This window comes from Tinamus guttatus, unplaced genomic scaffold, assembly GCF_059628265.1.
Source record: "Tinamus guttatus ecotype Peru unplaced genomic scaffold, ASM5962826v1 Tinamus_guttatus_pri_ptg000297l, whole genome shotgun sequence".
Taxonomy (NCBI): domain Eukaryota; kingdom Metazoa; phylum Chordata; class Aves; order Tinamiformes; family Tinamidae; genus Tinamus; species Tinamus guttatus.
Genome location: NW_028288831.1, coordinates 173402 through 196731, shown reverse-complemented (window position 1 = coordinate 196731; position 23330 = coordinate 173402). Strand labels below are relative to the sequence as shown.

General features: G+C 66.0%; 4 protein-coding genes across 4 annotated transcripts; all 4 read left to right on the top strand.

Moving 5' to 3' along the window:
• Positions 1 to 3770: 3770 nt before the first annotated feature.
• On the top strand, positions 3771 to 6394 carry DPM2 (dolichyl-phosphate mannosyltransferase subunit 2, regulatory). The gene is made up of 4 exons (XM_088528037.1): positions 3771 to 3824; positions 4522 to 4611; positions 5684 to 5786; positions 6062 to 6394. Exons 1-4 carry the CDS (start codon positions 3822 to 3824, stop codon positions 6118 to 6120), a joined length of 255 nt encoding a protein of 84 aa, XP_088384163.1. The 5' UTR covers positions 3771 to 3821; the 3' UTR covers positions 6121 to 6394.
• Positions 6395 to 8584: 2190 nt separating this feature from the next.
• On the top strand, positions 8585 to 11104 carry PIP5KL1 (phosphatidylinositol-4-phosphate 5-kinase like 1). Its single transcript, XM_088528036.1, has 9 exons — positions 8585 to 8773; positions 8851 to 8901; positions 8972 to 9126; positions 9529 to 9653; positions 9779 to 9813; positions 9887 to 9942; positions 10338 to 10450; positions 10528 to 10693; positions 10771 to 11104. Exons 1-9 carry the CDS (start codon positions 8588 to 8590, stop codon positions 11102 to 11104), a joined length of 1221 nt encoding a protein of 406 aa, XP_088384162.1. The 5' UTR covers positions 8585 to 8587.
• Positions 11105 to 14006: 2902 nt separating this feature from the next.
• On the top strand, positions 14007 to 15435 carry ST6GALNAC4 (ST6 N-acetylgalactosaminide alpha-2,6-sialyltransferase 4). The gene is made up of 5 exons (XM_088528003.1): positions 14007 to 14018; positions 14261 to 14425; positions 14512 to 14924; positions 15003 to 15110; positions 15195 to 15435. Exons 1-5 carry the CDS (start codon positions 14007 to 14009, stop codon positions 15433 to 15435), a joined length of 939 nt encoding a protein of 312 aa, XP_088384129.1.
• A 3221-nt stretch (positions 15436 to 18656) lies between these two features.
• ST6GALNAC6 (ST6 N-acetylgalactosaminide alpha-2,6-sialyltransferase 6) lies at positions 18657 to 20707 on the top strand. Its single transcript, XM_010214572.2, has 5 exons — positions 18657 to 18740; positions 19215 to 19394; positions 19720 to 20117; positions 20288 to 20395; positions 20479 to 20707. Exons 1-5 carry the CDS (start codon positions 18726 to 18728, stop codon positions 20666 to 20668), a joined length of 891 nt encoding a protein of 296 aa, XP_010212874.2. The 5' UTR covers positions 18657 to 18725; the 3' UTR covers positions 20669 to 20707.
• Positions 20708 to 23330: the final 2623 nt, after the last annotated feature.

Genomic DNA, 23330 nt, shown 5'->3' with positions numbered 1-23330 from the left:
TTCCAGAGGGAATTAAATCTGGATCAGGGCAAGAAGGGGTGTGCCAACACCTTGATTTGGTTTAGCGTAGGGAAGCATTATTGGGTCTTCGGCGTCTGTTTGAAACAGAAGCTCTCTCCTTTGCTGCGCGTTTAACGGCGCTTTCCCCCGGCCGGGCAGCGTTGCCGCTCAGTCCCTGCAGGGGAGGCAGCGCCGGCCGCTCCCGCGGGGCGTCCCGGGATGCTCGGAGCCCCTGTCCGGGCTGGCGCGGGCCCGAGGCCGGTGCCGCTCCGTGCGGACGCGGCCGTAGCGGGGGCCGCTCGCAGGCACCTGCCGCTCCCGGGGCCACGAAGCCCTGCTGGGAGTCGGGTCCAGCGTGCCGGCAGCAACAGAAACTGAAAAACAGGCCTTGAAACGGGCAAAAATAACCCAGGAAGGAGGCCAAAGCCAGCTCTGTTCTGCTGCTTTGCTTCTCTTCCCATGAAAAGCAATGATAGTCACTGTCAGAGCAAGCGGGATCCAAGGGCTCTCTTTCTGGGCTCCAGCCGGCAAGAGGCTGCTGCTCCGAGCCCCTCGTTGCTGAGCACGTCACCAGATCCCCTGCGGGGCACAAGGAGGGATCTCTGCAGCGAGGCAAGAGGGGAAGCGGCGGCCGGTTCAGAACGGGGCTCCTCATCCCGCCCAGGCTGGCGGAGGCGTCGCGTGCGCTACCCCGGACACGTCTCTGGCTGCCCCTGCAGCAGCTTGGCGCTCCGTTGCTCGCGTTCCTGCTAACTGCGTCTCGTAGGGTGTCTCTTTCTTGTCTCCACGTCATTATTGGCTCCGCGGATCATGCTCTGCAAGTAGCTCTTAGCTCTCCTACCCCGCGTTTTGAAGCAGGCGGCTCTAGCTGTTCAGGCCAGCACAGCCCAGCCTGGGCTGGTGTCCCCTGGGCCGGCGTTGGGAAGCTGCGCTCACGAGCGCTTGTTCCTTGCGGCGTCGCTGCCATCTGTTCCCTGTTGGACTTTGAACATTTAAGAAGTGAATCAGTTTCCAGACCCAAACCGCTGGCTAGTTTCCTATGTTTAGTTTTTTTTTTTTTTTTTCCTTTGTCTTGGAGTTTATTGGATTTTTTTTAATAAACCAGCAGGCTGGTTTTGTTTTGTTTTTTTTTTCTTTTCTTTTCTTTGACTGCATTTTTGTTTCATCGATTATTTTATTCCTGAGGGGCCGAGGGGGGGACTTGGCTCCCCACGTTGTTTCCCTTCTTGGGGGATCCGGAGGTGAATCCGACAAGTCCAAGGGCCTCGTGGCGAGACCCGGCGCCGCGAGGGCAGAGCTGGCTCTGCTCCCCCTCGGGGCCAGGCGCAACGGGCGGCCTCTGCGCTCCCACCTTCGGGACCCCTAGTTGGTAGAAGCCCCCTGCAAAGAGTTTGGGAAAATCGGTATGATTTTTTTTTTACTAACTTTTTTTTAAAAAGAAAGATATAAAATGAGCCAATGTCAAAAAACGATAGTCGATCAGTGAAGGAGATGGGCTTCTGTTGGAGAAAAGCGGAGAGGATGTTGCTCCTACGTTATTTTGCACGGCTGGCACTTTAGCAGGCGGCCGTCGCGCTGTCCTGGCCGTGGGCGTACGGAACGGCCGAGTCTGTCATCTCTTCCCCCTCATTGCCGCATCGCCCTGACCCCGAGGGAAAGCTAAGTCCTTTTAAACGTTTCAGTTTTTAGAGGGTTCTGAACCGGGCTGAGACCCGCAGAAACACGTTTCATGCCAATCTTAATAGGAGGGGTTGACTTTTTATTTATTTTGTCGTCGCTGTTTCTTTTTAAACCGGTGGCTGTGCAGCTGGACTCTGCACGCGTTGCTGTGAAGCCTGGGGAGCCCCAGCGCGGGAACGCTGGAGCGCCCGGTCCCTCCCGGAGAGGGGCCCGGGCCAACCTCCCTCGTCCCCCTCCGCGCTGCTTTTCGCCTCGGGAGCCGTGAATCCCCCGCTCTGCCCCTCCGTCCCCCCTCGCCGAACGAGTGACCGCAGCCCCCTAGGCAGGGCTGGTCCCTGGGGACGCGTCCCTGCAAACGCCGCCTGGTCGCGGGCGTTTGTGCCGAAAAGCCACTTCCTCGCTGGAGATTCCTCGTGGAAAATCCCCCCCTTTCCCTCCCGAGGGCTGCGCTGCCCATCAGCCCTCCTTCGCGATCCTCGCCCCGGCGCTTCCGCGTCGCCGTCGCCCCTGCGCGTCGGGAGGGAGCCAACATGGAAAACTGGGAAGCTAAAGGAATTGGGGTGAAGCTTTGAGCTGGAGGTGCGGCTGAGCCTCTTAACCTGCCTCAAACATAAGAAATAATGGTAGAGCCCCTATTTTTGTGGGGGGAGGGAGGGGAAAAGGGGAGATGGTTTTATTTTCTTGAGAGTTATTGAGCTTGGTGATCTTCAGATGAGGCACGCACTTGATTTATATCAGATTCTATAGAGAGATCACTGATATTTTTGGAAAGGGAATGGGTCTATGCAAACTTCCAAAATTGCTTGAAAGATAGTTTAACATTTTTTTACTTTGAAATCTAAAGATAAATCTAACTTTTTTCTTAAAAGCAGAAGTGCGTTTAGAAAGAGAAGCTACTTCCACTGCTCTATTTTGATGATGATTCTTGGAAAGTTTGGGCTGGAGGGAATGACTATTTTTCACCATTTTTATCTTGCTCCTCTAGTTTTGTTTCTTTTTCTAATGGAATGCTGTGCCGTCTTTGATTCAACAGATTGTGTTTGTATTTTCTGTATCTGGTTCCTAACGTAGAGAAATAACATATATGAGGAAATCATTATAATGTCAAATGTTGTTATGGTTTGGGGGAAAATAAAGGTTTTTGGTACTTCACACTGATTCGTCTTGGCTTTTTTGTTAGTGGTGGTTTTGGTTGGGGCAGGGGAGTGTGTCCATCCATCCACCTGTCCTTGGGTTTCCAAAATATCTGTCAAGGAGGCAGGAGTCAGTGCTGGGATGCAGGGAGCAGGAATGGGACTTTCAGTCCTCTTGGGGGTCTCCTCCTTTCCCTCTGCTCCCTGGGACCTTCCTTGGAGGATCCACGTCACCTCCCAGCCCTTTGCTCCCCCTCTTCCCCAGCCGCAGGGAGGAATTGTGTTGCAGGACGTGAAAATGTCGGTTCGGGAGCTGCTTTTCAGCTAGGTGGTGTCGAGATGAGTCACTGCCCTCCGTCCTCGCACGCACGGAGGGTGGGAGCGATGGGGACCAGATCAACCTGCTGGGACGGGGCGGGAGGGCAGCGCTGGGGCCGTCCCTGCCCTTTCCCTCCTCCCGGCCGCTCCGGTGCCCAGGGCCTCGCTCCAGGCCCAAGCGCTGAGCGCAGCAGCCCCAGGGATGGAGCTGTCCCGGGCTTGGACCTGGGACAAGAGAGACCGGGGCTTTTCCACCCCTTATCCTCCCGCTGCCATGTTTGCTCCCTTCCTAAGGGGTCACCAGCAATCCCCCCTGCTTAAAGGCTTAAAAAGGAGCCTTAAAGGCTAAAAAAAACCCTCTAACTGGAGGTAGGTCAGGGTCGGTTTTATTAAATTATTAATTTATTAATAAATACAAGCTGATGCCCAGACCGGAGCCCGGCGGGGCCCGCTCCCGCGCCCCCGGACTACACATCCCGTGATGCCGCGGGGCGAGGGGCGCCTACATTTCCCACCATGCCGCGGGGCGGCGGCTTCTCCTTCCCGCTGATTGGCTGTGCCTGGCGGCGGCCTCGCTCCCGCCCGGCGCGGCGCGGGGGGAGGGGCGTGGCGGCAGCCCTGGGCGCTGATTGGCTGGCGCCTCCCGGAAGAGCGCGGCGGGCGGGGAGGGGGCCCGGGCTGCGCGTCGCCATGGTGAGCGGGGGGCGCCGTGCGGGGCCGGGGCTCCGTCATGGCGGGGCCGGGCGGGGGCGGCTGCCGTAGCCCGGGGGCCCCGTGGCGACCTTCCCCCCCCCGCCCCGCCCCGTGAGCTCCGGGAGCCGCCGCGTGTCCGTCCGTGCTGGGCCGCGGCGGCGCTGGCGCGTGGCTGATCCCACCCCCCTCCTACCAGGGGGTTCCGCAACCCTCGGAGCGTGTCGGGAGCGGGAGGAAACGGGGCCTGGAGCCCCGCGGTTGGCGAGGCCCGGGGACCGCGGGGCTGAATGCCCGGGCTCTTGCTGCTTGTGCCCGGGGCCTCCTGAGGGTGCGGGGCGGCCCCGGCCCTTCCCGGGCTCCCCGCGGGGACGCGCGGCTCGAGGGGGCAGGAGCTCGGCGGGGCGCTGGGCTCGGGGCCGGGCACCGAGCGGCTGCCCGCGCAGCCCGGTGCCTGCGGCAGCCTCAGCGCGGGAGGGCTCCGGCCGCCCCACGGCTTGGGGGCACGGTGGTTCTCACCGGAGCATGTGCAATAAATATCTCTGCCTCACAGGCTTCTTCCCTTGCATCCTTCAAAATTTTCCTTCAAAACTGCCGCCAAACATTCCTGTAAGGCGCGGAACAATAAACGGTGTCCCTCAGCTGTTCCTGCCCAGACTGCACAAAGTGCTCGTTCTGCTCTGACTCTGTTACTTTCCAGGCCACAGCAACGGACCAGGTGGTTGGATTTGGCTTGGTAGCCTTCAGCCTCGCTCTCTTCGTTTACTACACCATCTGGATCATCATACTGGTATGGGCCTTGCTCTGCCTGTTGTAATCTCAGCAACTCTTCTGTCTAGACTTTATTTAGGTGCTGGTCCTTGTGACTGAAAGAACTCTACTTTGCCGGCTTCCTGGTGGAAAAAATGTCACTGTGGAATTTCCCAGTGTGACGGGAGCCCAGTGTAGAATTTGCTGGTACAGACCTTGCCCTTTCTAAGTGTGCTGCTTTTGTTTGGGTAGGACCAATCTTGGATTCTGTTACCCTGCTGCTCTGAGACAGATTTGGCAGGTGTAAGAGTTGAGGTTCACCTGGATTGTCACTGGGGCTAAAGCCTCGTTGTTCCAGAGGTGTCGGATAATGAATGTTGTCATTAGTGTTTGCTTTTGCTACCTTCTCATTCCTGGTTTGAGCGGGAGGTGACAGAGGGAAAGATAAAAAGTGGTTCTGCTCACTAAATCTAGAGCCCAGGAGGGGAAGAGTTTAGGAATGTGGAGCTCAAGAAAATCAGTTTAACAGCCTGACCACTTCTCCAGGCACCTGGGAAGGAAATGGCTCCCTGTGAGCTTTGTGAAGGGCCTGGTTCAGCCTTGGGCTGGCCTCTGGCTTCCCAGCAGCTTCCCCTCAGAGTTTTGAATTCCCCTCTACAACCTGCTCCCTCTGTTGTCTAACCTATTTAAAGTAATTATTATACTGCTCTCTAGCGTCCAAAGTACTCCACTTTCCTCCGCTAATGTGCCCTGGCAGAAACAGAGTGAAACAAATCAAATTCTATCTGCTCTTCCCTTACACAAATGCCAGCGAGTGCAGGGATTCCATGTGTTGGGCACCAAGCAGGACGGGAGCCGCTGGAAGCCCGGAGCTGCAGCCCCTCTGCCGCTGCCGTGCGCTGCTGAGCACTGAAGTGCTCTGCCCGTTGCTGCTCCTCGCGCTGTCCACAGCGGTGCTGCGCGGTGGCCCTGGCCCCAGGTCTGGGTGCCCTTTTTTGGGCATCTTTTTCCAGCCCGATGTTTCCATGGCGCTTTGGCAGCCCCGAGGCTGCGGGTGGTGGCGAGCGGCCCTCGCGCGGTGCCGCCGTGCTGATCCCCTGTGTTTCCTGCAGCCGTTCATCGACAGCGACCACGGCCTCCACCGGTACTTCCTGCCCAGGGAATACGCCGTTATCATCCCCGTGGTGGCTGGGCTCCTGCTGCTGCTGTTTATAGGTGAGTGTTATCTCAGTGGCTCTAACTAGAGGTTTCTAAATGAGCAGGAGGGTTGCCTGGGGTTGGCTGGCGCGTGACGCTTGTGATCGCTGCCTGTGGCGCCTGCAGCGAGAGCTCAGCGCGGCGCTGCGGCGGTCACCCCGACTGCTGGAGCTCGGGGGCGGCGGGTGCTTTCTCTGCCTCTCTGCTGAGGTTTTGTTTCTTGCTGCAGTGCGTTTCAAAAGCTCCAGTAACTGGGAAACGTCTAATTGAATTTGGCCTCTTTCTCCTGTTAGGCATTTTCATAGTGGTTGTGATGTGGAAAAACAGGAAACCTGCAAAGAAATCGGACTGAAGGCGCAAATGAGAGAGCTGAGGAGAAGGCATCAACCCTGCAACATCTTAGGCAGGGAAAGACTTCACCTGTTGGCGCCAAGCGGAGAGCCCTTCCAAAGCCCTTTGCTGCAGTAGAAACGATGCTGAGCTGGCTGCTCTCTCCAATGTTCCTCACGGACCAAAGGGAAGCAAAACTCTGACCTACAGCTGCCGTCTGGGAAGGGACCAGAAGTCCAGCTATGACGGATCTGCTCCTCAGCTGGGGCTAAACGTGACAGCGGTGGCTTTAGCTGTGGGGAGGAGCAGTCGGGGCAGCTGCAGCCACCAGAGTGTGAGGCTACCCCTGACCTGCCAGGTGCTCGGTCTCCGGGGCGTTCTCCTTCTCTGCTCTTCCTGTGTCCAGTAGTTTATTCCTTTTTTTTTTTTTTAAGTGTTTACATGTGATTTATTTAGTTTTTAATTGGATTCAAGATGTAGAGGAAAGACTCTGGACTTGGGAAAGGCAGACTTGCCTGCTCCCCGTGTCTGCTGCAAGGGCCAGTCATGGTCCTGGTGGGCTCGTGTTTATGAAGAGGCACCTGTGAGACCGGCCTTGCCGAGGCCCCCGGACGGTGCCGTTTCGTGCTGCCCCGGGCAGGGCTCTGCGCCCAGCGTGGTCGGGGCTGTCCTCCTGCCGTGGGGTCTCTTCTGCTGGCAGCAGCCTCTCCCCTTGGCTGTGCAGCCTCGGCAGGTCCCTCAGGCTGCAGTGAGCTGGAACCGTCCTCAATAAAGGTCTGCAAGGACTTGGTGTCTGTCCCCTTCCCATGTGGAGGTGCAGGGGAGCAGGGGGGATTCTCCTCCCTGTCACCGGAGCCCCTCGGCGTGGCCCTGGCACTGCCTGCAGTGTCTGCAGCGTTTTGCTTGGAGAGGTGCTGCCAACTTCCCCAGGTTCCTCTTGGCCTCCTGCTTCCCCTTCTCCCTGGGTGAAATCTCCAGCTCCTTTTCCCAGCCTCCCAGCGTGCTGGAAATAGCTCCAGCCGGCCCCGTGCGGGTGACTTCGTGCTGACACGGGGGTATTTCACAGGGCGAGGGAAGCAAAAGGGGGAAGAAATCAGTCATGTCCCTGCGGCGCTGCCGGCTCCGGCGCGGGGCTGTGCTCGGCGCTCCCTCCTCCGCAGCCCTCCGGCCTCCCGCTGGACTCCGGCCCTGCGCCTGCTCCCTCGGCTGGGGAGGCGGGAGCGTCCGCGCGGCCCGGGGCGCTGCCGGCCCCACAGTGCAGGTGAGCGCGGCGGGAGGGCCGGGGGGCTGCACAAGAGGGCTCCGCTCCACACGGCCCCGGCCCTTAACCCCTGCTTGCCTGCACTGTCCCCCTGGAGCCCTCCCGGCTGAGCCCAGGGCACCGTCCAAAGCGGGAAGGGGCTCCCTGAGATGGGCGGTCGTGGAGTCCCGTCCCCAGGTGGCCCCCACCCTGTCCCCGCATTGCTGGCACCGAGGGCGGCTGATGCCACCTGCGGGTGCCTGCGGCAGGCGGTGGGCTGGTGTGGGCAGGGTGCTGGTGTGGGCACCGGCAGCAGCTTCGGCGGTGCCGGGGTCATGAAGGACCCGCTGCACTCGCGTCCACCCGGCGCCGGTGCCGCAGGGGCGAGGAGCCAGGATGCAGCAGTGAGCAGCCGCGGGAGGAGGAGGAGGATGCGGAGAGGCTGGAGCTGCTGCTGGCTCTGGCAGGGAGTAGCGGCGCGGGCAGGGCCCGGGCAGACGGAGGCACAGGTAGGTGAGGAGGCTGGGGCCAGCCTGCCCGGGGGTACAAAACCCTCCCTGCGGGCAGAGGAAGGAGAGGGAGCGCGTTCGGCCCTGCGCCAGCTGCAGCCGGAGACGAGTCCCCAGCAGCTCTGCGGCTCCACAAACGGTGTCTGGGCAGCGAGGGCTGCCCCAAGGTGCTACTGTGAGGCTCCCTGTCCCCAGGGTCTCCCCACACTGGCACCACTTGCCCTCTGCTCCAGGGGCTGCTGGCCCCTCTTTGCCTCCCTCTGCTTTTTGGGGTGTCTCGGGACAGAGCCCGCTTGGAGCCTTTCCCCTGTGTCCCTGGGGTGCGCGAGGCGCCCGCAGGCCAGGATGAGGATGGGCTCCGGAATGGCCGCGTGCGCACAAAGCCGGGCGGCTCCGCGGCCGCCCCCATTCCGGAGCAGCACCCCGGCAGGGAGCAGCGCTGGTGAGGGGCTGCCAGGGTCCCTGGGTCCCCTTGTGCTGTGGGGACCGGCCCCTGTCCCGAGGGAGCAGCCCCCGCGCTGCTCCTCACCCCCATCTCCATGGTGTCCCCTGGGGCTCCTCGGTGCGTCCAAGCCCCCAGCCCTGCTCTGGGCTCCCGCACCCCGCGTCAGCACCCGCTTGCCCTGGGAGTAAAGGCAGCCGGAGGAGGCCAAGAGCCTCACGGGACGTCCCTTGCTCAGTCCCCTCCAGCCAAACCCCTGTCGGGTGCCGCGGCCACCCCAGTCCCTCTCGCCCAGGCCATGACGGCGGTGGCCCCGGAGGAGAGTCACCCGCGGGCCCAGCGGCACTGGCGCTTCTGGCGGACGCACTGGAAGCTCCTGGGTGTCTTTGAGATCGACCCCGAGCACGAGTTTTACTCGCTGACCTGCCGGCTGCGCGCGGGGCTCCGCGCCGCCACCCAGGTGGCCATCGACAACCCGCCCGCGGTGAGTCCACGCCGGCCGCCGCCGCGGGGACGCTGAGGCCTGGCAGCCGGGCACTCACCGCGCCATGTCCCCCGCAGGACGTCCCCAGCGAAGGCGACTGCGCGGAGGTGCTCAAGCAGCCCCATGAGGTAAGAGCCGCCGGCAGCTGCCCACGGAGGTCCTGGGCGCCGCCGTGGCTCACGGCGCTGCCCCACGCAGGACTTCGAGCTGCGCACGTACGCGGCGCCCGCCTTCGCCCGCCTGCGGCGCTCGCTGGGCCTGTCTGAGGAGGACTACCAGGCGTCGCTGTCCTCCCGCGGCTTCTACCTCCAGTTCATCAGCAACTCCAAGAGCTCGGCCGACTTCTTCCTCACGTGAGCATCCGCCAGGACCACCCCGCGGTCCACCCGCATCGCTCCCCGCTGCCACGTGGGCTGGGGGCACCCGGCTCCTGGAAGGGTCCCGAGAACGTGGGACCCTCTGGGAGCCCGCAGGGAACTTGGCCGCTCTGCAGCCTCAAACCAGCAGCAGTGGGTGAGAGCTGGAGGGACTGGGCCCGGGTGGCAGCCCACAGGACACAGGGGGCTGCAGTGCAGGGCACCACCGGGATATCTATAGGTGCCCATGGCCGGCTGTGCGACCAGCACCCAGCAAACAGCAGTGCCCGCTGCCCTCCTGCCTGAGCCCTGGCTGCAGGGCAGGTGCTGGGGCTGCTGCGCCCGCGGCCTTGGGACCCTCCAGCCCCTCTGAGTGCCCTCGGCCTCCTCATTCCCCAGGCATGACAAGCGCTTCTTCCTGAAGACGCAGAGCAAACGGGAGATCCGGTTCCTCCTCTCCAACCTGTCCCGGTACCTGCGGCACCTCGAGAGATACCCCCACTCGCTCCTGGTCCGCTTCTTGGGTGAGGGCAGGGGGACGCGGCGGGTCCTGATGCGGAGCCAAAGCCCCGGGTTGACGGGCTCAGCTCCAGGGGCGCTGGGCAGAGGTGCCTGCCCGGCCCCTCACCACGTGCCACCTCCCTGCCAGGGGTTCACAGCATCATCCTGCCCCGCCGGAGGAAGGTAGGTGCCCATGGCCGGTGCCACATGGCCCGGGGCTGCCGGCGCCCGCCTCACGCCTGCCCCTCCCCGCCAGAAATACTTCATCATCATGCAGAGCGTCTTCTACCCCGACGAGAGGATCCTGGAGCGGTGAGGCCTGCCGGGTGCCCGGTGTCCGTCTGTCCTGCCATGCCCCATGTCCACCCAGCTGGCGGTGCCTGGTAGCCATGCACCCTGCTGTGCCTGGTCTGCTTGCTCTAAAGGGGCCCTTGTCCACCTGTGTTCCCGGTGTCCATCTGCCCCAATGTGCCCATATTGTGCCCCCTGTCCATCCGTGCCAGGACACCCAGTGTCCATCTGTCCTTGCTACCCAGTGCTCACTTTTTCCAGGGTAGGTCATGTCCATCTGTCCTTGATGCCCGATGTCCATCTATCCGCGGTGCCTGGTGTTCCCCTGTCCTAGCAGCCCATGCCCGCTCCAAGGGGCACCATGCTCCGGGGCAGGGCCCATGGGCAGGAATCCGAGCCGCTCGCCTGCCGTGCAGGTACGACATCAAGGGCTGCCACGTGAACCGCTGGGCCGAGCCGGCCCCTGAGGGCAGCCCGGCCTTCGTCGTGCTCAAGGACTGCAACTTCGAGGGCAAAACCATCGTCCTGGGTAAGGCGGGCGGGCAGCCGGGCTGCGGCGGGAGCGCGGAGGGGGCAGCGCTGAGGGTGCCCCTCGTGCGCCCGCAGGCGCCCAGCGGGCCTGGCTGCTGCGGCAGCTGGAGCTCGACAGCCACTTCCTGGAGGAGCTGCGTGTGCTGGACTACAGCCTGCTGCTGGCCCTGCAGCCGCTGCACGCCGACGAGAAGCTCTCGTCTGGCCTCACCCTGGCCAGCGTCGTGGCGCGCGCCGCCCAGTAGGTACCGGGGACATCCCCGATCCCCCCGGCACGGGGACGGCGAGCTGGACTGACGCTCTCGCCATCGCGCGCAGTTCCATGGAGCAGATGTCCAGCTGGCACAGCCTGGCGGGGTCCGCGGAGCTGGACTCTCTGGAGAACGTGGACGCGGAGCTGGAGCTGGACGCCCAGGCGGTGGCCCAGCACCGGCGCCTGCTGCCGGCCAGCAGGAACCCGCTGCACGTGCTGGACGGGCCGCAGCTGCGCTACTTCGTGGGCATCATCGACCTCTTCACCGTCTACAACTGGCGCAAGCGGCTCGAGCACCTCTGGAAGAGCATCCGCTACCCGGGCCAGGCCTTCTCCACCGTGTGCCCCGCCGAGTACGCCCGCCGGCTCTGCCGCTGGGTGGAAACGCACACGCTGTGACCCTGCCAGAGCCGCCGCAGCGTCGGCCGGCCCGGGGCCGCCGCGCTGCCGATCCCGCTGCCCCGGCCCGGCCCGGCACGGGGATCCGGCCCCACACCCTCCAGTTCCCAGCAGAAACCATAAGAGCCTCTTGGGAAGAGCTGTGCGGCAGCGGGATGGAGGTGCCCACCCGCCCCACGTGCTCCGCTCTGGCATGCCGCGAGAGGGCCAGGTCTCAGCACAGCAGAACTGTTCCTCTGGGCCCCGCTGGAGATATCCAGAGCCCCGCGCTGCAGTGCTCACCCACAGGGATGTCCCCATCCTGAGCCCTCGTGTCCCGGCCTCCCGGCTGGTGGGCACCAAGGAGGCCCGGCTGGGCTGGGATAAGGCAGAGCCATGCCTGGCACCTGGACCCGCGCAGAAACGTCACCTTTAAGACAGCAGCTTCCAGCACGCATAAAAATAGCACCCGGCTGCAGCCAAAGGTCGGGACTCCCAGGCCCTTCCTCCTCGTCTGCCTCCAGGAAGGCCCAGCCCAGGCCTGAGGCGCCTGCCAGGGCCCAGCTCCTTCCCCGTTCACGGCGCTCGCCCGGAGGCAGCTTGGGCCGGGCAGGAAAGTGGGGGTGAGAAGCCCCCAGCGGCCTCGTTCCTGGCATCTAATAGTTACTGTGAGGGCTGGGGTGCCCCTGTGCCTGGTGCTCCCGGTGTGGGAGGCGGGAAACACCAGGTCTGGCTTTAAGTGACCTTATGGATTAAAAAAGTGCCGCTCGCGCGGGCTCGCACAGCTGCCTGTGCACGGGCTCTCTTGGCGACACGCGGGGCGAAGCGGGGCCACGACACAGAGACACGGCGGGCAGAGACACCCGCAAGGAGCTCAAACGCCGCTGCCTTAATTAACTGCAGCACCAGGGCAGGTCCCTGTCCCCACACAGGAGGAGCTCGGCAGCTTGGCTGACGTCGGCGCCTCCTCTGCTGTTTCCCTGGACAGCTGCTGGGCGCAGGGTGGGGATCCGTGTCCGGGTTGATCCGTGTCCGGGTTGATCCGAATATTGCTTTGGCAACAGGAAGAACATCGACTGCGGTGCCGCCCGTGGGGAGGCGGGTGGCGAGCGGGGACGTCACCCGCAGCTGCTTTGCCCCTTGGCCCTTCACTGGCAGCGTGAGCTTCCCCGCGCGCCAGCGAGGGAGCGGGCAGCGGCGTGCCCGGAAAAGGCCCGGCCCTGCTCCGGAGCCCAAGGAGCTTGGGGGATCCCTGCTGTTGGTTGGGGTGAAGTGACGCCAGGAGGTGAGGACGGGGGGACAGGGCAGGGCAGGGCAGCGCTGGCTGCTGCGGGGCCCGGGGACGAGGAAGGCAGGAGGGCAGAGGAGAAATGGCGCCGGATGGGGACATGTAGGGTGGGCGCATGGTCGCTGAGTGCTGGTCCCAGGAGCACATGGGACGGGCACAGGGTCAGTGCCGGTACCGGGGGCACAGGGGAGGGGTGCAGGGTCGGTACTAGGGTGCCAGTCCTGGGGGCCCATGGGATGGGCGCAGGGTCAGTGTCGGTACCAGGGGCCCACGGGATGGGTGCAGGGTCGGTACCAGGGTGCTGGTACCGGGGGCACTCGGGATGGGCACAGGGTCAGTGTCGGTACCAGGGGCCCATGGGATGGGTGCAGGGTCGGTACCAGGGTGCTGGTACCGGGGGCACACGGGAGGGTCAGTGTCGTTACCAGGGGCACATGGGATGGGTGCAGGGTCAGTGTCGGTACCAGGGGCACATGGGATGGGCACAGGGGTGGTACCAGGGTGCCGGTACCGGAGGCACACGGGATGGGCGCAGGGTCGGTACCAGGGTGCTGGTACCGGGGGCACAGGGGGTAGTGCAGGGTCAGTGTCGGTACCAGGGGCACGTAGGATGGGCACAAGGTCGGTACCAGGGTGCTGGTACCGAGGTCACACAGGATGGGCGCAGGGTCGGTACCAGGGTGCTGGTACCGGGGGCACAGGGGGTAGTGCAGGGTCAGTGTCGGTACCAGGGGCACATGGGATGGGCACAAGGTCGGTACCAGGGTGCCGGTACCGGGGGCACACGGGTTGGGCGCAGCGTCAGTGTCGGTACCAGGGGCACATGGGATGGGCACAAGGTCGGTACCAGGGTGTCGGTACCGGGGCACACGGGATGGGCGCAGCGTCAGTGTCGGTACCAGGGGCACATGGGATGGGCACAAGGTCGGTACCAGGGTGTCGGTACCGGGGGCACACGGGATGGGCGCAGGTTCTATCCCGTGGTGCCGGTACCAGGCGCTGCTCTCGGGCCGGGCGGGGTCCCAGGGCTCGCGGGGCTCCTGGGCCGGGCGGGGGCGCTGCTCCCGCAGCGGGGGGGAGGGCGGTACCGGTTCCGCCTCGCCCCGCTCCGCCCGGCCCCGCCCCGGCGGCGCAGCCCGGCCCGGCCCGGCCCGGTCCCGTCCGGCGCGGGCGGGATGCGGGGCCCGGGTCGCGGCGCGCGGTGCCTCCGCGCTCGGCGCCGCGGGGGCTCCCGGCGCGGTAGGTGGCACCGGGACCCCCCTTGCCCGGAGCGGGCCCGCATCGGCGGGGGAACCGGGCACAGGGAGCGGGGCCGGGAACGGGGAGGCGGCGGGCGGAGGGGGCGGGGGGAATCCCGGGAGCTCCCAGACACGAGGAGAGGGCGGGAATGGGGAGGCCATGGGGAGTCCTGGGCAGGGGGGGCCCGAGCTCGGGGGGGCCCGGCTGGGGGTGCCGAGCAAGGCGGGGGGCGCGATGGGGTCCCGGGCACGGGGGGACCCTGCAGGGGTCCCGGCTGGGGGGGAGCCGCTGCGGGGCCCATCCGGGCGGGTTCCCCCAGACACAGAGGTTCCCGCTGATCCCGCTCCGCACGCAGGCTGCGAGCCCGGCTGCTCCGGATAACCCTCGCCCCAAAGGATGCGGACGCTCGTGAGTACCGTCCCCGCCGGGCGGGGGTCCCAAACAGTGCCCGCACAGGGCATTGGGACCCAGCCGGGGTGCCCCATCCCCTGCTGGGGCCGCGCACCCGCCGCCTGCACCAGGAGGGAGAGCGAAGCCCGGCGGCGGCGGCAGCGGTGCCGGAAGCGAGCGAGGGCGGGAAGCGAGCGGGGCGCCGGGCACTCGTCCCGGCACGGGGCCCCGCGGAGGCCGCTCAGCGCCTGCCCTTGCAGGTCCAGCTGTTCGCAGTGCTGGCGGTGCTGGCCGTCACCTCGGTGCTCTACGTGCTGCTCTGCTCCCGTGGCTGCACGCGCGGCTGGCGCCCACTGCCCGGCCCTGCCGCCGCGGTGCCGCGCGTGCTCAGCCTCCCCAGCTACCGCCGCGTCCCTGGCGGGCAGGTGCGTGGACGGGGGCAGGAGGGTCGGGGAGAGCGTCCCACGGCGGGGCAGGACGCGGCGCTGCTGACGGCCCCGTGCGCCCGCAGCCGCTGGAGCGCGTGCCGTGCCGCCGCTGCGCCCTGGTCTCCAGCTCAGGGCAGATGCTGGGCTCGCGCCTGGGGAAGGCCATCGACGGCGCGGAGTGCGTGCTGCGCATGAACCACGCGCCCACGCGCGGCTACGAGGAGGACGTGGGCACCCGCTGCACCCTGCGCGTGGTGTCGCACACCAGCGTGCCACTGCTGCTGAGGAACCAGCCCTACTTCTTCGAGCAGTCCCAGGAGACCGTCTACGTGATCTGGGGGCCGCCCAAGAAGTTGAACCGGGAGCAAGTGGGCCCAACCTACCAGGCACTGCTCAAGGTGATGGAGAAGTATCCCGACCTGCAGATGTACACGTTCACTGAGCAGAAGATGGCCTATTGCGACGACGTCTTCCAGAACGAGACCGGCAAGAACAGGTACGGGGGGCTGCGGTGGGCACGGGCCACCCCGCGGGGCTGGCCAGAGGCCTCCAGCGCTGGCACTGTGCTTGGCAGGTTAAAATCCGGCTCCTACCTGAGCACGGGCTGGTTCACCATGATCGTGGCCATGGAGCTGTGCGAGCAGATCCTGGTCTTCGGCATGGTCAGCGACCAGTACTGCAGGTGCGGGGCGGCCGGGCCGTGCGGGCCGGCGGGAGCCGCGGGCTCGGCCGGGTGTCCCGCTCACGTTGGCGCTGCGGGCGGCAGGGAGAAGAACCACTCCAGTGTGCCTTACCACTACTTCGAGAAGGGCCGCATGGACGAGTGCAAGACCTACCTCGCCCACGAGCGCGCGCCGCGCGCCGGGCACCGCTTCATCACCGAGAAAGCCGTCTTCTCCCGCTGGGCCAAGAAGAAGAACATCGTCTTCACCCACCCCTCCTGGGCAGGCATGCAGAACCCAGCGCCAGCCTCGGACACAGTGTCGGGAGCACTGAACCAGCGGTAGGAACCATCACCCTGGCTTCCCACCTGCTCCTGTTCTCTTGGCTCTGGCAGTGCCAGATTTTCAAGCCTTTTCCCCTACCCCGAAGCGGGGATTTTTGGTCGCAGCCGCCGCGGGTCGGTTTGGACAGGATGGGAGTGGTGCTCTGTGCAGCCGCCAGCTCCCAGCATCTCCGCTTGCCTCTGGCCGGGCTGGCTCGGCCCTAAGGCGCTCGCGGAGGCTTTCCCACCCTTAATGCCAGGATGAATGTTTAATACGGGATTAAACATTTACGCCGTTGGGCTTCAGCGCCACACAGGGCGGGAGGGATTGGCGTCCCCCTGGGGCATAAACCAGGGCCTCTTCCAGGGATGAAATTTCAGTGCTGTTATGTGCCTGGAGCACCATGGTGAGTGGAGATCCAAAGCCAGGCCTGTGCCTTTCGGAGGCAGCGTTCCCCTGTGCTGGCCTCTTTGGGCCCATCCCGGCACCGTGCAGCGGGGAAGGGACCTGGGGGACAGAGAGGCATCGCTGCGCCCTGTCCACCTACCCCCCTGCCCTGGCACCGCTCCAGCCATGGGCAGGGCGTCCCTGCGGTTTTGGGGGGCTCTTCTGCACCCCCCAAGCCAGGGCCAGCCGGGCTGTGTGTGCCCGGGGAGCTCCGTGTTGCCTTTCTCACAAGTGCCCTTGGATTCAGACCAAAGCCAATGTGTCCATTAAAACTGTTTTTAACTCTGTGCTGGGTGTGTTGGTCGAGTCAGGGGTGTGCGAGGCCCCACGTGGGGGCCGGGGGGCTGGGGATCCTCAAGGTCCCCTCTCCCATCCCGTGTCACCCACTTGGGCGGCCGCCAGCGATGGCCGCGTGCCCCGGGGCCTCCCGCGCCCGGCACCAACGCGGAGTTTGCACGGGTCAGCTATGCCAGGCATCCGCGTGGGCCGGGCGCCGCGGAGCCAGCGCTTTCCCGGCAGCCGCGTCCCTGTGGGACGGGCTCCTGGGGAGGGGTGAGCAGCAGGCAGGGGAGCCGAGCAGGGAGCGTGGCTCATCGTGACACCCGCTGCAGGGCGTCCCACGTCCCAGGACACCGTGGCCAGGGCACAGGCCGCCTCACCGGGGCCCAGGGGATGTGTGGACAGGGCTGCCCTGTCCGCTGTCACCACATGCTTGCAGGGAGGCACCCAAAGCCACGTGCCCCCTCCCCGGCAGCCGCTCGTGGCACCAGCAGCCTCCGCTCGGGCCCTTCAAGGCCAGCGGGGCCCAAGGGCCCGGCCGAGCCGCCGCCGCCGCCGTTCCCGGGCGGCCTCTCCCGGCAGAGGCTCCAGCCCGAGCCCCGCGGGGACCATCGGCCGGGAAGAGCCGACCCCGCCGCCCCGCGCCGTGCGGGAGCCCCCGCGTGTTCCCCCCGCGCGGGGGCGGCGCTGCGCGGGGGCGGCGCCAGGACCCCCCGCCCCGGCGGCGGCGGCGGCGGCCGGGCCGGCAGCGCAGTGCGGAGCGGCGCGGGGCGCCGCGGTGAGAGCGCGGGGCCGGGGCCGCCACCGGCCCAGCCGGCTGCAGCCGGGGCCGGGGGGGGTGTGCATGCAGCGGGGGGGTTGCATGCACCGGGGAGTGCATGCAGCGAGGGGGTTGCATGCAGCGCGGGGGAGGTTTGCAGCCGGGGTCCCGGGTGCGGTTGCAGCCAGGGGGTGCGGGGCAGGATGGCAGCCCTGGGAGGGCCTGGGACTCCTGTGCCGGGCCGTGGGGGAGGATCGCTGTGCGGGAAGGTTGGTATCCCCCAGGGATGCGGGAGGGTTTGCATTGCCGGCTAAGGAAAGGAATTGCACGGGGGGTTGCACGAAGCAGCAGCTGTACCAGGCCCCATGGTTGCATGCTGGGCACTGGGGTATGGTGGCACATGGGAGTGCAGGAGGGCTCCCATCCTGCGAGCCTGGGCAGCATTTGCAGTCACCCAGATGCAGGATTTGCACCCGGTGGTGGCATTTGCACTCGCAGGGAGGTGCAGACTGCTTTGCACCCCCAGAGCGGGGGGATTTACAGGGAAGCAGGGAGCTTCACGGGGCCCGTCCCGGTTCGCGGAGCAGCTGCAGGGAGCACGGGCAGGCAGTAGGCTGGGGGCCGGCTCTGAACGAGCCCTCCCGGCCTGGCAGGGACCTGGCGGAGCCGCGATGTGACCCCCGGGGAGCCACCATGGCTGTGCCACCCGCCGCAGGGGCCCGGGAGCGCCGCGCAGCGCCCGCGCAGGACACGGCCCCCACCGCCGCGCCGCTCGCCGCGCTCTGCACATGAGACCCCACTCCCAGGTAGGGCCCGCGGGGTCGCACGGGGCCAGGGTGGCCTCTCCCTGTCCAAGGGCACCTGCTGCGAGACCCGCTGCCACCTCCAGGAACCCTCGTCCCCTGCAGGCCTGGCAGGGTTAAATCCAGGTTGCTGCGATATTTTCCATCCCAGCTCCTCCCCAGTCAATTAGTGCAGAGGGGTTTATTTATTTATTTATTTTTCTAATTTGCGACTGCTCTCCGTGCTCCACAGAGGAAGAGCCGTGACTCGGTAATAAGCACTTTTTAAAACTAAATTGGGACGGGCTGCACCCGGGGGAGCAGCAGGGTAAGTGGTTCCTGCCTCCCTCCGGAATGAGTATCCATGGACGTGGCAGGGGGAGGAGGTTTCCTGGTGGTTTCTGGCCAGATCTGAGCCCAGGTGTGAGCTGAGCTGGGCAGGTCTCAGCCATGCCCTGATGCGTGAGTGGATTCAGGGATGTGGCTGCGGGCGGTTGTGTCCTGCACCTGCTCCATGGCCCTGCCCGCCCGCGTCTCCCCTGTGTTTCCTTTTAATGGGATTTTGCTTCCCGAGCCCAATCGACTTAGGGAGGTGGGGTTGAGGCGATGGTGGTGTCTCCCGGCACGTTTACTCCCAGATCGGGGATTTGTTTGAGTGGCTTTCGCCCGCGCCAGCCACGGGATAAGCTGTCCCTGGAGCTCAGCCCAGCTCCAGGATTTCCCTGCGGCGGCCGGCTCGGGGTGCGCTCGCCGGGCCTTGCGCTCGCCTGCGGTGGCTCCCACTCTCTTCCGCGTGGAAGCGGAGGGCCCGGAGCACTCCGTGGCATCTCAGGAGCCCCCGGCAGCTCTGCCACGTAACCCGCTGATCTGCTAGGGCGCTAATCCCGTCCTGCATCCGCGGGGGCTTTCCCGGCGTGTCGGGCGCCGCCACAGCGAGTGGCAGCAATCAGGACGGGGCGCCATGGAGTGACCCCCGTGTCGCGTCGCTTGCAGGTGCTCGCCCAGCACCCGCGACCGCTCCGCGCTGAGGCCTGCACAGAGACATGAGCAGCAACGCGGTGAGTCCTTGCGCGCCGTCACCCTCGTGGTCTTCCTCTCCGAGTGGCCGATCCGTCGGGACCTTCAACGGGGCCTGGCCGAGCTGGGCCACGGCGCTGGCACCTGCTGGAGTCACACGCGCCGGGAGCCTCGGGTGTGCAAAAACGGCATCCGAGCAGCTCCGTGGTCTGGGAGGGGACACACGGAGCCAGCTGGGCCTGCACTGCAGCCTCTCCCGCTGCTCCGTGTCACCCCCGGCTCCCACTTCCCCAAAACAGCCGCCACAGCCTGCGGCAGTGCCGGAGAAATCCCTTCTCCCTGCACGGAGCTCACATGCCCAGCGGGGCCGTAGCCGCGTGGAGCCGCTGGGTTCTGGTGGCGAAAATCCCATTTTTCAGTGAAACCCACTTCTTGCAAAGCAGAGCTGCTGGGGGGCACATTGGGATCCCTTTCCCAGTGTCCTGGCTCCTGACGCTCTCTCGCCGTGCCCGCAGGGCCAGCGTGCCGCCGTCTTCCTGGTCCTCTTCGGCCTCATCATGTTGCTGATCATCTACAGCTCCAGCAGCGGCAACGAGGTCTTCCGCTACGGCGCGCTGCGGGGCAGAGCCCGCCGGCCCCCCAACCTCAAGAAATGGGGGGTCAAAAACGGGTACCTGCCCGTCTGCGGCAACAAGGTGCGAGATGGGGCTGGCGCACCGGGGCTGCTGTCACCGCGTTGGCCTCCCTGTCAGCGCTCGGCCTCGCGGGAGCGTGCGGAGCGGCAGTGGGGCTGGTGCTGGAGCGGGGCTTGTACCGGACTAGGGGGATCCAGCCAAGCTTGCAGGCGCTGCCCTCTCCTGATGGCCTAATGAAGTGTCCTGTGTCCCTGTGTCCCCTGTGGTGCTGCTCTGAGAGCAGGGCCCGTGCTGCAGGTGCCGGGTCGGGATGGCAGATCTGTAGGGGAGGTGACGCGTCTCTCCCCAGCACCGCGTCCCAGCTCGTGGCACTTGTCTTCCCCAGACCCTGACTTCCCACTGCCACCAGTGCGTCATTGTCACCAGCTCCAGCCACCTGCTGGGCACCCACCTGGGCTCGGAGATTGACCAAGCCGAGTGCACCATCCGCATGAACGATGCCCCCACCACTGGCTACGAGGCAGACGTGGGCAACAAGACCAGCTTCCGCGTGGTGGCTCACTCCAGCGTCTACCGCGTGCTCAAGAGGCCGCAGGAGTTTGTCAACAAGACTCCAGAGACCATCTTCATCTTCTGGGGGCCGCCCGCCAAGATGCAGAAGAGCCTGCTGAAGATCATCCAGCGCGTCAGCATGTCCTTCCCCAACATGACGGCCTACGTCGTCTCCCCGGGGCGCATGAAGCAGTTTGATGACTTGTTCCGGGGCGAGACGGGGAAGGACAGGTACCTCATGGAGGCAGTGTGTCCCCATGGTGGAGCCACCTGGTTGGGTTGCTCCACAGGATGCACCAGCTCGTGGTCGTAGGGTGGTGAGGGCCGCTGGAGGAGTCAGCGGTAATAAAGTTACTTTCTCCCTCTTCTCCTTCCCCGTTTCCTCTCTCTGCTGTCCCCAGGGAGAAGTCGCGGTCGTGGCTCAGCACTGGCTGGTTCACCATGGTGATCGCGGTGGAGCTGTGCGACAACGTCCATGTTTATGGCATGGTGCCGCCTAACTACTGCAGGTAAGGCCAGCACAGCGGCGGTGGCAGCCGCCAGCGGCGCCCGGGGCTCTCCCGGCCTCACCTGGCGCTCTGTGCCCCCGCAGCAACCGCCCGCAGCCCCGGCGCATGGCGTACCACTACTACGAGCCCAAGGGCCCCGACGAGTGCACCACGTACATCCACAACGAGCGGAGCCGCAAGGGCAACCACCACCGCTTCATCACGGAGAAGCGGGTCTTCGCCAGCTGGGCCGGCCTTTACAACATCAGCTTCTCCCACCCGGCCTGGGCCTAGGGGCCGCAGCGGCCGCGCACAGCCCATGGGGTGCTGCCTGGGAGCCGGGCCGGCCTCGGGCGGAGAGGAGGGCTGCGGCAGGATGGAGTCCTGCCCACCTCCCTGCTCCGCACGGCGCCGCTGCCTCCATGGTGGGCCTACCATGGGGTATTCGTGGAGGGTCCCGTAGCGGCAACCAGGGAGCCGCTCTGCCCAGGGAGGCCACCTCCTGCGTGCTCTGGGTCTTGGGTTTTTAACTGTGTTTCTTTGGGGTGGCCTCAAGGTGTCCCCAGGGGCGCTGCGTGCTGTGAGCCGAGTCCTTGGTGGCCGTTGCCCCACGCGGGGCAATGGCAGAGATGGGTGGTGGGTGCTGCACGTGGGCGCCCCAGCTGCAAACCCTTCCCAGCCCCATCCCGCCCTGCTGCGGGAACTTTCTCCCTGCCCACCCCACAGCCCAGAGGGAACGGGAGGACCCTGCTCCAATGGCGTCGCCCACAGCAGTGCAGCACCCGCCGCGCTCACTGCCACCCCGACACCACCCGCCCCGCGCAGCCCGCGCCGCTGCTCACCGGGGGCGGCACACTGCCAAAACCCTTTTTTAACCAAATGATGGAAGTTTGGGCTTTTTTTTTTTTTTTTTTTTCTGCTTTTCGTTTCTGCCCGCTGGTCCTTGTGTTTGTATTGCTTTGTTTGGTTTGGTTTTGTTTTTCCTAAGAAGAACTCACCTTGCCGTGTGGAGAGCTGCTGAGCGGGCACGCTGCGGGCAGGAGCAGCGGGGCACACGGGCGCTGGGGCCTTTTTATATGGTTATTACTGATTCCTGGTTTATTACTGATCCCAGCAGGTGGATCTGGGGGGGACCGCAGGCTCCGTGGCGCGGGGAGGCTGGTGCGAGGCCGTGTCCCCCTGCCTGGGTTTCCCTGCACGATGCCCGTGCCCGCGTGGCGCCCGCCTTTTGTACCGGTTTGTACAGGAATAAACACTGCTACGGTCTGTTGCCTTGGGCCCTGCCTCCCGGCTGGGTTTCGGGGCTGGGGACAGCGGGGCTGGGGGGACCAGCGGCTCCGGCGCGGGCGCGATGCCAGCTGGGCTCCCTGTGCTGGGCTTACGTCGCCCCGCAACCTGGGGGTGGGTGGCTACGTGTGGGTGTCACCGCGGAGCAGGGGGCTGAGGCCGCCCCAGCTCGTGTCACCTCCAAGGCAGAGCCACACGGGTTACAGCAGGGGGCAGCGGCCCTGCGCTCACCTGGCAGCGCAGCCAGGACCGAGGAGGAGGAGGAAGAGGACGAGGAGGAGAAGGAAGGGCAGGTGAGGCCGCAGCGCGGGACCTGCCTGGGGGAAGCGCCGCGAGGCCTCGCAGGGCAGGGCCAAAGAGGGGCAGCCCAGGATCCATGTGGGAGGGACAGGGCCGCAGGGTGCCGAAAGCCCTGCCATGGGGGAGGCAGCAGGGTCCCCGGGGTATGTGGGTGTCAAACCCCCCAAACCCATGGGGCTCAAGTCCTCCCCGTAGGTCCCTTGCCCCAGTGGGGTCTGTCACTGCTGTCCCCCTTCCCTGGGGTGTCCCCACTGCGGCATCCCTGCCCTGGTAGTGCCTGCCCAGCTCCCTGGCCTCTGCTCCAGGGAAATGGAGTCATGGCAGGGAGGAGGCGGCCATGGGGCGCCCCCCACTAGGGGTCTGCACCCACCCGGCCCTGCCTTAGCTGCCCCCCATGGGCATAATCCAGGGGTCCGGCCCCCCTTCAGCAAGCGGAGCACATGGGGGCCCAGCCACGGGGAAAACACCGCTCCTGGGTGGGACAGGGTGGGCAGAGGGGGCTCCTGGGGGGCTGCACGGGCAGCAGTGGCGGCCGAGCCGCGCCAGGAGGGCGGGCGGCAGCGGCCGTCCCTGCCGCCGTTGCCACGCAGCCCGCACGTCGCGAGCCGCCGCGCTGCGCTGCCCGCAGCCGAGCAGCCCCCTCCCGGCATGCCCCGCGCCGCACCGTTATATATAGCGGCAAAAATAGCCGCGCAGGACATGCAGGACGGGCGGCCCCGGCGAGCCCGCCCCGCCGCGCGCTGACCCCGGCCCCGCTGCAGCCCCGCACGCAGAGGTCAGTGGCGCGGGCGTCCCCGGCGCGGGGGGGAGGCCGCGGCGGCGCCTCGGGCCGTCCCGCGCGGCCCCCCCGGCTCCCCGGCAGCCCCCGCGGCTGCGGATGCTGCAGCGCTGTCCCCTGCGGCGCAGCGGGGCCGGGGGCTGCTGGGGCGATGCCGCCGCCGGCCGGGTCCCCCCCGCTGCCCGGCCTGGCTTCCAGCACTGCTGCGGCCGCCCTGCACGGCGCCGTGCGGCGGCTCCCTCGCAACGGCCGCTGCGGCCACCGCGCGGCCCCGCTGCCCCCCGGCTCCGGCATGCAGGGGTCCGGCATGGCCCGGCCTGGGCTGGGGCGCCCGTGACCTTGGGGAGGTCATTGGAGCATCGGTGCCTCAGTGTCCCCACGCGCAGGAGGACACCCGGGCCCTGTCCCTGTGGGGGGCCGGGGGGCAGTGGGATGCAATGGGGGTCCCGGCTGGATCCCATGCCGGCTTGCAGGAGATGCACGCGGCTGCGATGCAGATTGCTGGGAGCACCCGCGGGGGGATCCCCCACCAAGCCGGGCCCCACGTGCCCGGCGCCCTTAGCGCAGCGCCGCGAGCGGGTGCCATTGGCC

Coding starts and splice junctions, on each gene's coding strand:
- DPM2 (XM_088528037.1), top strand. Junction 4,612..5,683: donor CCATCTGGATCATCATACTG/GTATGGGCCTTG, acceptor TGTTTCCTGCAG/CCGTTCATCGACAGCGACCA. Junction 5,787..6,061: donor CCTGCTGCTGCTGTTTATAG/GTGAGTGTTATC, acceptor TTCTCCTGTTAG/GCATTTTCATAGTGGTTGTG.
- PIP5KL1 (XM_088528036.1), top strand. CDS start 8,588: ATGACGGCGGTGGCCCCGGAGGAGAGTCACCCGCGGGCCCAGCGGCAC. Junction 8,774..8,850: donor CCATCGACAACCCGCCCGCG/GTGAGTCCACGC, acceptor TGTCCCCCGCAG/GACGTCCCCAGCGAAGGCGA. Junction 9,814..9,886: donor TCCTGCCCCGCCGGAGGAAG/GTAGGTGCCCAT, acceptor CCTCCCCGCCAG/AAATACTTCATCATCATGCA.
- ST6GALNAC4 (XM_088528003.1), top strand. Junction 14,426..14,511: donor GCCGCGTCCCTGGCGGGCAG/GTGCGTGGACGG, acceptor GTGCGCCCGCAG/CCGCTGGAGCGCGTGCCGTG. Junction 15,111..15,194: donor GTCAGCGACCAGTACTGCAG/GTGCGGGGCGGC, acceptor TGCGGGCGGCAG/GGAGAAGAACCACTCCAGTG.
- ST6GALNAC6 (XM_010214572.2), top strand. Junction 19,395..19,719: donor TGCCCGTCTGCGGCAACAAG/GTGCGAGATGGG, acceptor TGTCTTCCCCAG/ACCCTGACTTCCCACTGCCA. Junction 20,118..20,287: donor GGCGAGACGGGGAAGGACAG/GTACCTCATGGA, acceptor TGCTGTCCCCAG/GGAGAAGTCGCGGTCGTGGC.